Here is a 14,606-nt window from a genome sequence, read left to right on the forward strand (position 1 = left end):
TATGCATTTTAACACGGCCACCATCCCCGAGCATTACAGCCAAAACCCACAAAGCATCGCGCCTATTCACACGCCGATACCAGGATAAACAGCAGGCAAACTCATACAGCCTTTATCACTTAGCATCAAATCTCTGATTGTCGCCGTCAAGTGGCGGCAAACAGGAGATGACAGCTTTTATTAATACAGTATCATTTCAACCTGGCCGCAGTACAAGATTAATGCTTACACTCTGCCCACAGAGAAAACACTTTTTTCTCAAGGGTGTTTGGAAACAAAGAAAAGTCAGATGTATGGGAGCTCAGCACAAGAAATCGATCACGCGGGTAAGGCGTTCAAAAGGAAAATATAGTGAAAATATAGTGAAGTGACATCAGGAGTGGACGTTTTAAAGTTTGTTAAGAGCAGCCATGAGCAATTATAGTATTTCTCATTGTCATGCAAAACAATAACTGCAATTGTCTGGTGTTTGTGTTTGCGTGCAAATGCATGTTTTGGAGGACGTTAAAGGAAGTAAATGGGTGCCATGTGTGCAGAGCTGGGTCTTAAGGACAGAGCAGTCATCTCACTGGAGAGTGGATTTGAGCAGCTTGGGGAGATAAATTCAGCTCGTGCTGTCCAACGGGACACATCAGAAGCCCCTCTCGTCAATCCCCCCTCTCTCCCTCATTCATTTGGGAGTATGATTTATACTTTTTGAAGTGAAGGGTCTTGAATCCCACTATAAAGGAATTAAGAGGTCTCCCGTGAGTCCGCCATTCAAATGAGAGCATGGCAGGGATATGAGGGCTTTTTAATAGAGAGAAATTAGTATTCACAATGCCTCAAAGTGGAATCTGAAGGAACCTTTCAGGTGGAGAAGAAAGGGCCAGTTTAGAAAAGAAAGCCCTAAGAAGTTGGGGGCTTTTCATAGCAGTCGTGTTTTTGCCCCTCATCAAGGAGTGCTGGAGCGCTCTGTGAAATAACCCAAGAGAGAGGGAGGAAAACGAGTGTGTGTGTGAAACAAAATTAAGAATGCACCATAAATAGGCAGAGTGGAAACAATACAATGAGGAGTCCCACAGTCTCGAGGCCAAGGGGGCTAAGCGGCTTCTCAACAGTCCCCCATGCAGATCCAACTGTTCCAGGGATGACTGGGAGCGATGTGATGCTTTGACAAACATCTTTTGGATAAGCCTTTTTTAAAAATGTTTTTGTGCAGTCCTAGAAATGCAGGGGTTTGAATCTGCATTGCCACCATGTCAACACATAGTATTTTTCTATTTGGGAACGCTGACCTTGAAAACTATTGAATTGAAGTATTACTGCATCCAACTGCAGCTGTCTATTGTGAGTTCAGCTCAGACTTCGGGCCAGGATTGACATTAACACTAATGTTCTGTTTGGGGTCCTGGAGACCACAGGTCCTCTTTTACAGCTCAGAAAACATACTTAACGTTGTTTTACCACCTTAATACTTTACATTACTTAAATAATTATATGAGAAAAATGTGTATAAACATGATTTTGAACTGATAAGAAATAACAGAAACATTACTTCTATTTTAGGTCTCAGAGACGTCAGTGCTTTTTAAGCAGCAGTACCCCTCCCAAATTCAAAATGAGTTAATTTCAATTTCTCTAATTGGAGTTTTCTAACAGGGAGTTAGACATCTCTGGGGTCTCACTGACTCCAAACATAAGTAATGAAGTAATGTCACTGTGTAGGAGAGCATACTGTAGACTTCTTTGTCTGTGAATAACATTTTGGCAAACAAAAGAATGATATATTTGTTCATGCCTAGCACATATAACATGCAAAACATGAAATATTACCTTATTTGGTGTAATAACAATGCTTTATGATCATTTCCGTATTTTGTCACCTTAAATCAAATTAAATACTTCAATACTTTATTACAAATTGGGTTTTACTGAGGTCAAAAGGAAAAAGAATACATACATACATATATATATATATATATATATATATATATATATATATATATATATATATATATATATATATATACACACACACACACACACACAGCATTTGAGTCTGTGAGAGCCCAAGCAATGAGGAAGTAAAGCCAATGTCAACAATATGGGTTAAGATGGATGTGGACACGCATATTCAAATGTGTGTGTATCATCTACCGCTGCAAATTACATGTATAAACTAAAGATTAAATCCTCCTCTAGTGTATTTGCAACATGAATATTTTAGGTTTGAAACATGACTTGAATTCACCAAATTATAGGCTAACAATTAACTCCTGTAAAGTCTCTCAAACACACATTTAGCTGTGCGTCCCCCTCCTTTACAGCCTAATCTCATTTTGATGGTGAAGAAGAAGGTCGGGGACCACAACCCACTGAATGCTGAGATCTGCCCAAACACAAACACACTCACAGTCTCTGAGGCATCATCTTAAGAAAGAATACTCTGGTTAACAGCAACCTCTGTAAGTGATTAATTTAAATGAGTTTGCCATAGACTTGTCCATCAATATATTGAGCTTTAACCGAAAAGACCGAATGGTGTCTCCAATAGGCCCTTGAGAGGCTGCTAAATTTAACATGTGGCATCAACTACCTGTTTCTGCAGACTGAGGAGGAACATCTGAGATGGGAGCTCTCTGACACCATGTCAATAGGACACACTGGTAATGGGCACAAAGGGTTCAACTGGAAATTGAAAGTATCAATAACATTTAGATTTTGCAATTTCACGATTAAAGTCTGAACAAATTGGGGTAAAAAAAAAAGATATTAAAGCTTTGAAAAAACTTGTATTGTAACATACCTGGCTTCGGTCTCTTTTTCCAACAGAAGGCAGCCAAAAGCTAAAAGGAGATAATCTAAGTATAATTACTGATGGAAACAGATGGACTTAATACCACAAGACTTCTATATAATTTTGTTTTATATCTTACTCTCTTTGGTAAGGATCTTGGGAGAAGTGTCTCAGTCTCTCAACAAACACTGGCACGCCGTTGCCCTGTAAAACACAAACCAAAGATACACAGTAAGAACCATAAAAACTGTATAACTGCTTTTTACTGAGGAGGAAGATGCCAGTTTGCTTTAACCTTGCTGGGAAGCCGCCTCCTGTTCTTCCTAAAGCAGCTGGTAGCAGAGCCAGGCACTCGTTTCAGACGTGAATGATACCGATACCCTGCAACAGTACAAAAAGCACTTATCTTCCTGCATTGCAAAATGGTCGGAAAAATCATTAATGTTTAAGAGAGATGCAGGAAAAAAGACCTTTAATTGACCCTGGAGACAGCGACAAGACCAGTGCCAGTTGACCTGAGAGGTCATAGCTTTTAAGCTATGTCTAATATACAGCATATTGTGGAGCAAGGTCATTCAGTTTATAAACAAGAAAAATAATCTTTGGAGCAATTTTGGTGCATACTGGGAGCCAATGCACTGATTAGAGGATGAATGCAACCTGCTCTCTTCTCCTAGACAAACATCTGGCTGCCTTCTTCTAGGGAAGACCACAGGGAAGGCCATCACAGTAGTCTATCAGAATAAAAAAACTGGCTCAAGTCTCTCCACGACTGGTGTAAATAAGAATGTGTGTCTAAAACACAAAAGTATTGTCCTCCACCTCTCAGAGAGGGCCGTACAGGTTGCAGGAAGGTGGGCGAGGGACGGTTGTCCTCGAGGGAAAGCTGGTTGTCTGAGTCCCAGCTGGGCAGCAGGCCGGCCACACTCGTCCCAACTCCACAGTCCCCCTCGAAGAACCAGTCACTCTGCTCGTCATCGCCTACACACAGGGACAGGGAAGACGTTGCATATTTCTAGCATATTTCTACCCAACAAAATTGCCAAAATCAGAATTTCCACATTCAAATTTGTGCTACAGTACTACACATAACCCTCTTTAAGCCTCACGTAAGTCTGCAGCACTACCAAACCCACAGCAGTTTACCAAGGTAGTACCATTACAGCCTTCATTAAAATGCTGAAGTCAAAAGCACCACCGCCGTAGAATTGCTATGTCCAAAAAACAAGTAGGATGTGCACTTTTAACCACAGTACTGTTTGAGGAGAATGTTGGAAATAGGAGGTAAATATTGGAACTTTGAACTCACAATGTGATTGAGTGGTTTTTGAGACGTACAGTTTGGGAGAAGCTAAGCTTCTGTATGTTTGGTGGTCCGACAAACTTCAGTGGAGCTCCGACTGACGCGTGGGTGCGTCAATAATGACTGCTCCTTTAACTACACACTACCACACAACCAGACAACACCGGCCTCGGCCCCAGACAACGAGCTCTTCTCAGACCTGTCAGTCAGCAAGGAACATGCAGGAACCATGCCTCTCACAGTCAAGGTGTAGTGACAACTGTTAAATCAGAGGCCGCCTGGCCCCACCACGGCTAATGAGATTAGCAAAGGCTTCAGCGCTCATTAACACGACATGACAACGTCTTATTAGAGCCGCCTGGGTGCCCAGCAACCAGCCCATTGTATCGAAACCTCCCTTTCTAGCCCCAGCATTCCCTCAGAGTCGAGCAGGGTATTGTCCAAATGTGACAACTCGTCATCTTTCTTCACATGATCAAGAATGCTTCATCTGTGAGCTCCAAATACTCAAAATCAAATCAAGTGTTTATTTACTAGTTTGAACCACATTAAGCAATGTTGTTGTCGTATGTAATAGTTCCCCGTATGTTAAAATTCTCATTTTTTTAATACCTTGTCTTCCCTCATCATTGGTGAACAGGCCAGGGTCACTGCTGCATGTACTGCTGGTTTCACTGCAAAGAAAAGAAGAAAAACATCACGTGAATGATCGCCACTGACCTGTTTCTTTAATATCAATGACATTTGAGGATGAAGAACTCCGTTTTGATTTGTCATCTCAAACCTGGTGGGTTCTTTAGGTCAGACAATGTTATAGCATATGAAAAGTGAACAATGTGAATCAAAAATTTACATGCCCCTGTAATGTCAACATCTAACATGTAACATTCCATAATAAACATAATGAAGAAGTCCGGACCTAGAGGTCGACATAAATGGAAATGACACAAAAAGACAGAGCGTGCTGTGTTCTCCCTTGTTGCGATAGCGAACACAAAGGCATGAGGAGAGGCTCTGATCGAAGCCACTGAGTGACATGCACAGTCTAATTGAATATCCTCCGCTGTCAGCTCCAATCTAATCTGGCCTGCGTTGTGGAGGATGACAGGAGAGCGAAACACATTCCCCTGCCAGCCCCTCCCTCTGGGTGTGCCCCACACACAGAGAGACCCACAGACGTGCTGCTTCCACACAACAACTGGCCAGCATCTGCTGTGTGGGCTGCCACTGCTTACTGCCTAGACTGCTTCATCACTGGGGCAGGGGTTGCTGCAGATGGAGGGACAAGAGCGCAAAAAAGAATTTCTTCTCACTGAAAGTATACCAAACTCTCACGTTGCTGTCTTTGCTTACTTTAAAGAAATGTAACAACCACATGTATTCAATATATCATTATTATTATTATCACATATATCTTTAAGAATATTTTCCTATTTCCTAAAGCCCTTTTCTAAATACCAGTGAGCTTAAAGGACAAGTCACATCATTGCACTGGGTAACACTTGGGTCCTTCATTAGTTTATTTTGAGTCATTCCCATAAAGGTTGTACTGCTGCCATAAATGCTCACTAATGTGTATTGATCTGCAGGAGAAAATAGTCCCCATCAAAGGCGCTATTTACTCATGTTTGAGTAACGTTTGCTAAAACCTACAGTGCCCAGCTGTAAAGCATTGTGGGTTTTGTTCTTTTTGTGACATTTGTTGACCATAAGTCAAACATACAATAATGCCACCTTTAAAAAACTTGAAAGAGGGGGAGCCTGATGCTCTTGATTGCCTTGCATTTTGCTTCCTGTTTATCATTGCTGACCTTGCTTGTAGGAGAAAGCTGGAGGGTCAGATATGCGCTGATACAGTGCTTTGCCATATTGCAGAGGCCTGCCAGTGACGGCAGGATCAGAAAAACGTCCGTCCAGCATGCACGTCTTCCTGGCCAGATGGTCCTGCATCATCTCCCCTCACATCCACAAGAAGCAGATGTGAGAGGGAGTAGGCCTCTCCGGGGGAATCTGGAAGATGTCTGGCCTAGCCAAGCAGTTGGGGACCGTCCCTCCACCCCCATCCCACCCCTTCAGCCCTCTCTCCCGACTGATTCCCCAGGCCTCTGCTCAGCTGTAACCCACCTCCGGACACATCGGCGGGCATCTGGAGCACACAACACTCCAACATCAGTAGAGGACACAGCCACAAGCTCTACAAGAACTACCATTTTGGCTTTATGCTTCATTCCACGACCTTTCTTAGAAATTAGGAACCAGTGACGGTTAACTATTTCCAGCAGTGTGGCGTCTTCTTACATTTTCTAAGTAAAAAAATGTGTTTGCTTCTTATTGGAGGGATTTTGTGCAAAGTTTGAAAAAGAATCACAGGTATAAACAATTAATTAGAGACACCCATTAAGTATTTATCCGTATTAAAGGTGTAATGTGATGTCGCTTGGAGCAGCACAGGGCCGATGTGAAACCGTTTCCATTAAGTACTGCTTAATTAATGCCATGAATAATTGAGACCCCCATTTTTCTTGGGACCAAAAGAAACACCTCCTCTTTCTTCAGCAGTGACCTTTGTCAAGAAAAGTTGACAAACATTTTGGGCAAACTTGGTCTCTGACTCACACACAGAAGAGAACTTCCCCCAGTAAAAAATATGATATTCATTGTGGATTAGGTACTATAAACATGAATAAGTGTTTAATTAATTAGATAAAATACCATATGTCCATGGTGAAACAAAGGCAAGGGCAAAAACTGCATTCCAGTATTTTAGAGTATCCAGTATTCCCCACATAGCCCTATTGTCTCTATACAAGCCAAAGAGGTGAAGCAAAACACAGTATCCAGATGAGCACTAATCATTAGGATATAATCCTCAGCTCCTGGGAGAGACAGACCAGTTTGCACAGAGATTACAGGCCAGCCGCCATTTATTGAGCCCAGGCTCATTCTGCAGAAGAATAAAGAAGAGGCATAGACAGAGGGGGGCAAAGCGCTGATAACAATGGATCTGTAGGCTCTTCAAACAAGCCGCCCAACCCAAATCCATGCCCTCTTCCATGGGTGTCTGATTATAAGGTTATCCCACCATCCCTGAGCTGCAGTAATTGGATTAGTCTCAGAGATTTATGAAAATTAACTTCAGCAAATGCTGCACTGCTTCCCCCAAAACTCCTCATAGAGTTTTCAAAATACAAATTACAGCACAATAAAGCTGAGTGTGAGAATGGCAATGCCTTTGTTTTTCTGGTGGCAGCATGGAAGTCAACATCACCAGTAGCAGTACCGCACAGCTGGAGATGGAGGCTGAGCCCGGGACAGCATCTACCCACAGGTGAGGCCTGCTTGCTGGGCCAGCCTGGGTGCCAGGTGGCCTCACTGCCAGCAGGCTGGGCCAGGTCTAATCAAGGATGTGGAGCCCAACTGGAGCTGCCAACATCTGCTCCCCTTGCACTTGGGTGGCTGAAAGCAAAGCTCTGCTCAGTATGCACATAAGAGGAGTGACCTTGAGGAGAGACATGTTTTAAGAGACCAGACACTCCATATAAAAAAGGTTAATGGAATGAATGGAGACCAAAGAAATCAGAGTGCTTCAAAAGACATTCAACAATGGCATCGGTGTCTGACATCAAATGGACTGTACGCTCTCTGAGTATAAATATTGCTGTTGCACCACTGTCAACCCCTCATCACTGCTGCCATTTGTTCATATCCTTTGCCTCCGCTGTGGCTTAACCATTAGATTGTTCAGCCCTCAGTACAGTGTGGCAGTCTACTGAGCAGCAATCAAGAGCGTTGGCGTTTTGTAAGTGAGAAATGATTGACAGAGTGCCACGGTGTTCCCATTTATTTCTTCTCCGGAGCTGTTTTCTGTCAGAACGGCTATTGATTTTTCCATAAAGTAAGAAAACAAGTACCGTTTAGTGGCTAGGGAGGTCAGCACAAATTAAACCAGAAGATGTAAAGCCTTCAGTCTGTCCCATTACCGGTTACCTCAAATGTCTTCTTCTCAAAGGAAATACATTGTGCAGGAGCATGAAGACATTGGAAATGGGATCTCCCAGGCTTAAAAGACTATGTTACTGAACCTTATAATGACACACAACTGAACTGCATTGCCCACCACCCGTGTCTAGTTGATTATACATGTGGACCGTGTGAGGTATTTAATGCCAAAACACCATTTATACATTCTGAAAAAAACTATATAAACAAATGTACTATATATATTTAACATAAAATATATATATATATATATATATATATATATATATATATATATATATATATATATTTAACATAAAATATATATATATATATATATATATATATATATATATATATATATATATATATATATATATATATATATATATATATATATATATATATATATAAGTGTGATCACCCTTAAATGTTTTGGGGTTTTTTTTGTTTGTTTGCTATGCAAAAATCCTGGTTTACTAAACATCTTAATAATATTCTATGATAATGATATATATCAGTAGAACTGAAACAATTAGTTAATAAATCGATAAATCCATTGACAGAAATTTTAAATAACTGTTTTGACAACTGATTAATAATTAAAATCACTTTTTCACATTTGCTGATTTTAGCTTCTTAAATGTGTGGATTTGCTGCTTTTACTCTTTTTTTAATCCACGCTAGCAGTTTGGCTCTAGGGAGTCTGTCAGTGTGTAGGTCCAGACTGAAATATCTCAACAACTGTTGGATGGATTGCCACGAAATGTTGTACAGATATTCATGTTCCCCAGAGGATAAATCGCCACCAACAGGTCAAATCGGTTTATGTCCAAATACCTGCAAAACTAATGACATCCCTGTCTATCTTAGTTGTACTTTGTATTTAGTGCTAATTAGCAAATGTCATGCTAAGACACTGAACTAAGATGATGATCATGGTACAGATTACATCTGCTTAGCATCAGTCCTTAGTGCAGCAGCCTGGATTTGAATCCGGCCACTCTTTGCTGCATGTCATCCCCTCTCTGCCTCCGATGCCTTTCCTGTCTCTTTCTACTGTGACTATCCAATAAAGCAGAAATATTAAAAAAAGAGCATGCTAGCATCATAGATGTGGTTAGCATGCTGAAGTTAGCATTTAGCTGAAAGCTGTGCTAAATGCTAACTGTGCCTAAGTACAGCCTCACACAGCTGTTAGCAAGACTGTAGACTCTTATTATATCATTGTAGCCTTTTTATATCTTATGTAAAGCACTCTTGAATAGAATTACCTTATTGTTGAAAGGTGCTACACAAATAAATTTGCCTTGTCTTGTAATTTGAATATCTTTGGGTTTTGGACTGTTGGTTTGACAAAACAAGACATCTGAGGATGTTAACTTTAGCTCACTATTTCCTGATGTTCAAAAGACCGAATGATTAATCGATTAATTGTGAAAATAATCATCAGATTAATCAACACAGAAAATAATAGTTAGTTGCAGCTCCTTATACCAGAAAACACTGGGCCAAGGTGATAGCTTATAATTGTCAGAATTATCATTTTAGAACAAAACCTATGACCATTTAGTCTTTTTGATTCCACAGTATATTGTAATATTTGCTTCGCTGTAATAATATAATGTCCCTCTCTGCTGCCAGTTACAGCCACATTTAGTTTTGCTAAATAAAATGCACACAAGAGGGGGCACTCTGGGACACTGGGACAGGCCCAGCTTTAATTACCCAGCCCAAGACAGGAATTCATTTCAAAACAAATCAATACCACACCAAGTCACTTATTTATTTGTGAAAATATTTCTCGAAAGGAAATAATGAGCTGGCAGATGCCCGGAGGCATAACTATCAAAGATCCCTCCCTGGTGATCATTTCAGCTATAGGAGATGAGGATGAAGAGATTCTATCATTCATTTTTAATGTCAACTCAATACTTTAAAGTGGAGTGGTATGATTGTGATACTTTTTTTTTTGGTTTAGTCGAGGACACACTGAATATTGACAAGTGGCTCGATGAAGACAGGCAGTATAGATCATCTTAAATGTCGCCTTGTTTAATTGCTTCTGTCTGATAGTAGTTATGATCATGACTTTTATGTTATGGGTTTAACTGCCTTGGTAACTTTCCATTTAAAGGGTAAAAACGGCTTTTAGAGTTTTGAGCTCCTTTTTCAGTATGGTTTTAATCCTGACTCTTTAAACGACGACAGGGTTAACATTTGGCTTGTTGCAATACTTGGCAGCTACTAAATGTAGGCATTTGAAAACTGTAACTGCTTATTTTTCACATATAATGAACCTAAAAGCTTTTCATATAATCCTAAATCGATGCCAAATATGGGCTGCCTCTTTTCCTATAGAACTGTGTAACAACATTGTAATGAATGATGGTTAGGTTTGACACTAACATTAAAAACAAAAAGACGAGGAAAATACAGATACCCTTCCTTGAATCTAACATTACCCTTCAGACATGTTCTCATCTGCAGCATCTCTGTGTTCCTTGGCCATCTTTCTCTTCCAGCACTCCTTTCCCATCAGCCTGGCTCCTTCAGTGTGTCGGTCTGCTCCCACCCAACCGCCAGACCTCTTCTTCGAACCTGACAGATGCTGCATCCTAGACGGCCTGTGTCTCCGTTTCCCGTCTACACCAGAAACCTTTAACTTCTGCTGCAACCTAACCGTGACGTCTGAGGTCATACGTTTGACCTTCTTCCGCCTCCTGAGTGGCCGTCCCAGATTATTCTCGGTGAACGAGTCAGACTCTGGCCAGGAGGGCTGCCTAGTCCTGACCGGGCCTCTCATGACGGAGCGCCATCGGCTGGTTGAAATCACGTCATCAGAGTCGCTGCAGTTGGCCATGGAGGCAGTGATGGTTGAGGAGGAGTTCTCCCTGTATTCTTTAGTCTCGTCCAAGCTGGACTCTGAGGCGTCAATCCAGCATCGTCTGTGCTCCAGCGGATAGAGGGAGGATTCACGACAGCGCTTGCGGCCCCTGCGACGGCGGATTTGCCGGCGCTGCTGCAGCGGATTCAGGACCATTTCCTCCCACAGCTCCCCCAGCTTACTTTGCTCAGAGGTCTGCTCCAGAGCAGACACCAGGTCCTGCACCAGCTCATCCATCATGGTGCTGGAAACCAAAACACAAGTTATAACAGAGTTACCTTAAGTGATGTCAAGAAAAAGAATTAAACTCAACGCAACATGAATGATGCTACATCAAAATAAATTGCAACAGGTGTGAGCGGAGCAGATTAGCAGTCTGATTTACAACAGCCATGGTAATAAACAAACGCTGAATGTGAAGCAGATGCTGAAGTGCCTTAAGATGCAGCTCTTCTGATGACCACACTCACATTGACAGTGTATAAACCCTCATGTCTCTCTTGAAATACAAAGTCAATATCATTATTTTTTTATACAATAACTTCACAGCAGCTAATTTCACTTCATATAATCTGTGACTTGTGGCAGCTTTTGTTGGGACCACGTTCACTTGATAGACAGGCGTTTCAGCCTATTACACTCTGTCGAGATGGTTGAGGTGGGAATTTGGGATTCTGGCTTCAAGATGGGTAAGTAGTAAAACTCCAGGCCCCAAAAAGTACATGTAGAAACCTAATAGTGACGTCACAGACTCTATGACCTTGTTTATTAATGGTTATATGTGCAGGTGGACCAGCAATCACTGCATTGCTATCACTGTAATATTTCTAGGTGTATTGAACCATTGTGAGCAAAGTTGCAAATCAAGTAGCAGGACTGTTTCATGGCTGTTTTATCTTGATTTGTCAGGTATTTATTATGCTGGATTAGCCAAAAAACCCATATTCATGTCTGGTTATTTTAACCACAATCTGTTTCTATTGTGATTTACCAGAAAATGTTAATATCACATTATTATCAATATTGCAACATAAAACTACATATAAGCTACCCACTTCTACCCAGTACTGAAAGCATATCTGCCTGCTTTGCATCATGTTCTACTGTGGTTATTGCTGGCGTTATCTCTGCCTCCTCCACAGTGAACTTCTCTCTGTGTAATGATGACTGATATAACATGGCACATCTAACAAAAAGCTATTGGAATTGAAATCTAATCTGACCATTGTTGTTGATGTGGGAGTTAACAAATTTCCTGCTATCACCTCCAGCTGTGATGGTGCTCTCTGGACCCAGGAATGCCAAGGTGCAATAGCGTTTTTTAAGTTAAAACGTATTCCCAGGCTCATTTTTTCTTTGAGTCTTATAGCATAAAATGGTAGAGGATCATCCACACTGTGAAACTTTCAAGCTCCCCTTGTTTGATTGCAACGGTGTTAAAATTGCAGCTTGTTAGAGCGTTTGCACATCATCAGCGGCTACAAAACACCGACAGCATCTTCATTTAGCATCTAGCTAAGAAAGCGACTGGGAGGCTGTGCAACATGAGTGCAGAAAAACAATAGCAGGCTGAGCTGTCTGCATGCTCTGTGTTACATAACAACATCTCACACGTGAGCTCAGCACAAGGACAGCCTCAACAGCCACACATCTCCCTTCTGTTAGCTATCAGCGAAACACACCGTTTAACAGCGTTCAACACAGTAACCGTGTCATATACGAGTCATATCAATTATTATAATGTTATGTAATAATAGGCAGCTTGTGTTTGAGCACTCACCAGTCGCAGCTTGTCTTGTTTTGTTTTCAGCACAGCTGTGACACCAGACGCACTTCCGCCCTGCTGTCCAGCCAATCAGATCTCTCTGCCTCGCTGTGACTCTCCTGCAAAACAGCGCGCCACTCCACCATAACGTCCATGCAGATAAGGGCCCAAAACTCAGCCTGCTGGGCTGCAGATAACACATTGTCACTATAACATTCCGACAACAAGCTGACAAAAACTATTACTCACATCTCCTGTATTACTGCAGTTTCCAGTAATGTGTCTGTGATACTCAACAGAAATTATGTTGATCCTATATTGTGGTGTATTATTGTTTTATTCCTTATAGTGGGCTCGTAGGAAAAACAAGTGTACATTTTCCTGTGGTATAGACCTAATATTAATAGTAGATGTAAGGTATTTAAACTATCGGGGCCTTAGCCAGGATTGTAGAAATACAAAGCCCTCCAACCCCACAAAGAGAAAGTTCAATTTTATTTTCTGCAAGTTTGATATAAATGTTTCTTTCAAAGAAAATTATTTCGAAAATATCTACCAATACTTCTAAACTCAACACAACTAATTAAACTCTGACTAAAATAAATGTCTCATAGTACCACATTAAAATAAGTCTTTCCTGGAAACTTCCTAGGAAATTATGGATTTGTGTTAGACTGCATTATATTGTCAGGTGAAGCACCTACAATACTCATTACAATATAATACAATGCAACACATTATAAAACCCACTCAAACAAAGACCTCAAAAGATGGGAGAGTGGGTCGTCCTCTAATCACAGGGTTGGCGGTTCCATCCCCAGCTCCTCCTGTCCACATGTCGAAGTGTCCGAAGACACTGAACTTCAATTGCTCCCAAAGGTTAAGCCACTGCCTTGCATGGTACCTCCGCTGCCGTCTGTATGTGTGTGTGTGTATGTGTGTGTGTGTGTGTGAATGAGTGAATGAGATGCACAGTGTAAAGCGCCTTGAATAAAAGCACTATATAAATGCAGTCTATAAATTTACCTCCAAAATGCCATATACTGTAGTTGAGTCAAACCCTCTATGACAGGGTTTCAGTGGAAATCAAACAGGATTTACATAATCTTAATAAATGTACATGTATGTAACATTTTGTATATCTCTTCAAACAAAATCCCAAACCATGTTAAGTTTCTGATTAGTTGTAGATTACAGTAATTCTATTACCTCTGCACCTTTTAAAACAATAGTGCATTAACAAGTGTTTTATGATGTGTAATGAGGAATTGTCTCGCAAAGCCAGTGTGTTGCTGAATGAAGCAAAAAAGTCATTTACCACTTCTTTCATCTCTCAGATGAAGGCAGCCCAAATAAAAAAAATAAAATAAAAGTCTGTGAAAATGAGTACAAAAGCCATTTAATCTCTCTCATCTTCCTCTGCAAATTTCCCCTTGGGCCCATGGGAGAGGGCCTCTCTGTGCCGCTGCCACCTTATCTGTCGGCTCCATATTTCAGCATGCTGAGCGGCTCCCTCAGTACCCAGCCCCCGGCCTCCTCTCGCTGGGGCCTGTGGGGAAGCTGGGCTCCTGGGCCCGCCATTGTTCTGGCCTGGGAGGAAAGTCCGGAGAGAGCTCTGAAAGCTAGAGAGTGGGAATATTAAAAAAAACAAAAAACTTGAGCCACTGCTTCATTAAGTGGCAGCCTTTCACAAGCAAACATATCAGAAACAGCCCCCTTTCAGAGGCAGTAATTAGCAATTTGGAAACCTTGCCCCCTCAGGATATACAGTTTCAATTTAGTCAGCAGCTTTAGATTCTTAGGCACTTAATATTCATTGTTTCTGCCATCTTCCCAATTTCTCAACGTACATTGTCTAGTCTTTCACTGGCGATAAAGTGTTTTATCTTTCATG

General features: G+C 41.3%; 1 protein-coding gene across 8 annotated transcripts in view; it reads right to left on the bottom strand.

Moving 5' to 3' along the window:
* LOC122861529 (G patch domain-containing protein 2-like) overlaps positions 1-14,398 on the bottom strand; it is a 31,028-nt gene extending 16,630 nt beyond the window's left edge. Inside the window, exons 1-9 of one of the 8 annotated variants that reach the window (XM_044166070.1) lie at positions 13,475-14,379; positions 12,728-12,899; positions 10,526-11,191; positions 4,695-4,756; positions 3,602-3,760; positions 3,075-3,160; positions 2,919-2,983; positions 2,789-2,828; positions 2,579-2,670 (exon numbers count right to left, since the gene is read on the bottom strand). In XM_044166070.1, the coding sequence (XP_044022005.1) occupies positions 2,579-2,670; positions 2,789-2,828; positions 2,919-2,983; positions 3,075-3,160; positions 3,602-3,760; positions 4,695-4,756; positions 10,526-11,187 (1,166 nt within the window). In that variant the 5' untranslated portion in view covers positions 11,188-11,191; positions 12,728-12,899; positions 13,475-14,379. Of the gene's footprint in view, positions 1-2,578; positions 2,671-2,788; positions 2,829-2,918; positions 2,984-3,074; positions 3,161-3,601; positions 3,761-4,694; positions 4,757-10,525; positions 11,192-12,727; positions 12,900-13,474 lie in introns of all 8 variants that reach the window. The other 7 variants (XM_044166069.1, XM_044166068.1, XM_044166071.1 and 4 more) reach the window with 7 other exon arrangements.
* Between the last annotated feature and the right edge of the window lie 208 nt (positions 14,399-14,606).

Source organism: Siniperca chuatsi, linkage group LG15 (assembly GCF_020085105.1).
Source record: "Siniperca chuatsi isolate FFG_IHB_CAS linkage group LG15, ASM2008510v1, whole genome shotgun sequence".
Classification (NCBI taxonomy): Eukaryota; Metazoa; Chordata; class Actinopteri; order Centrarchiformes; family Sinipercidae; genus Siniperca; species Siniperca chuatsi.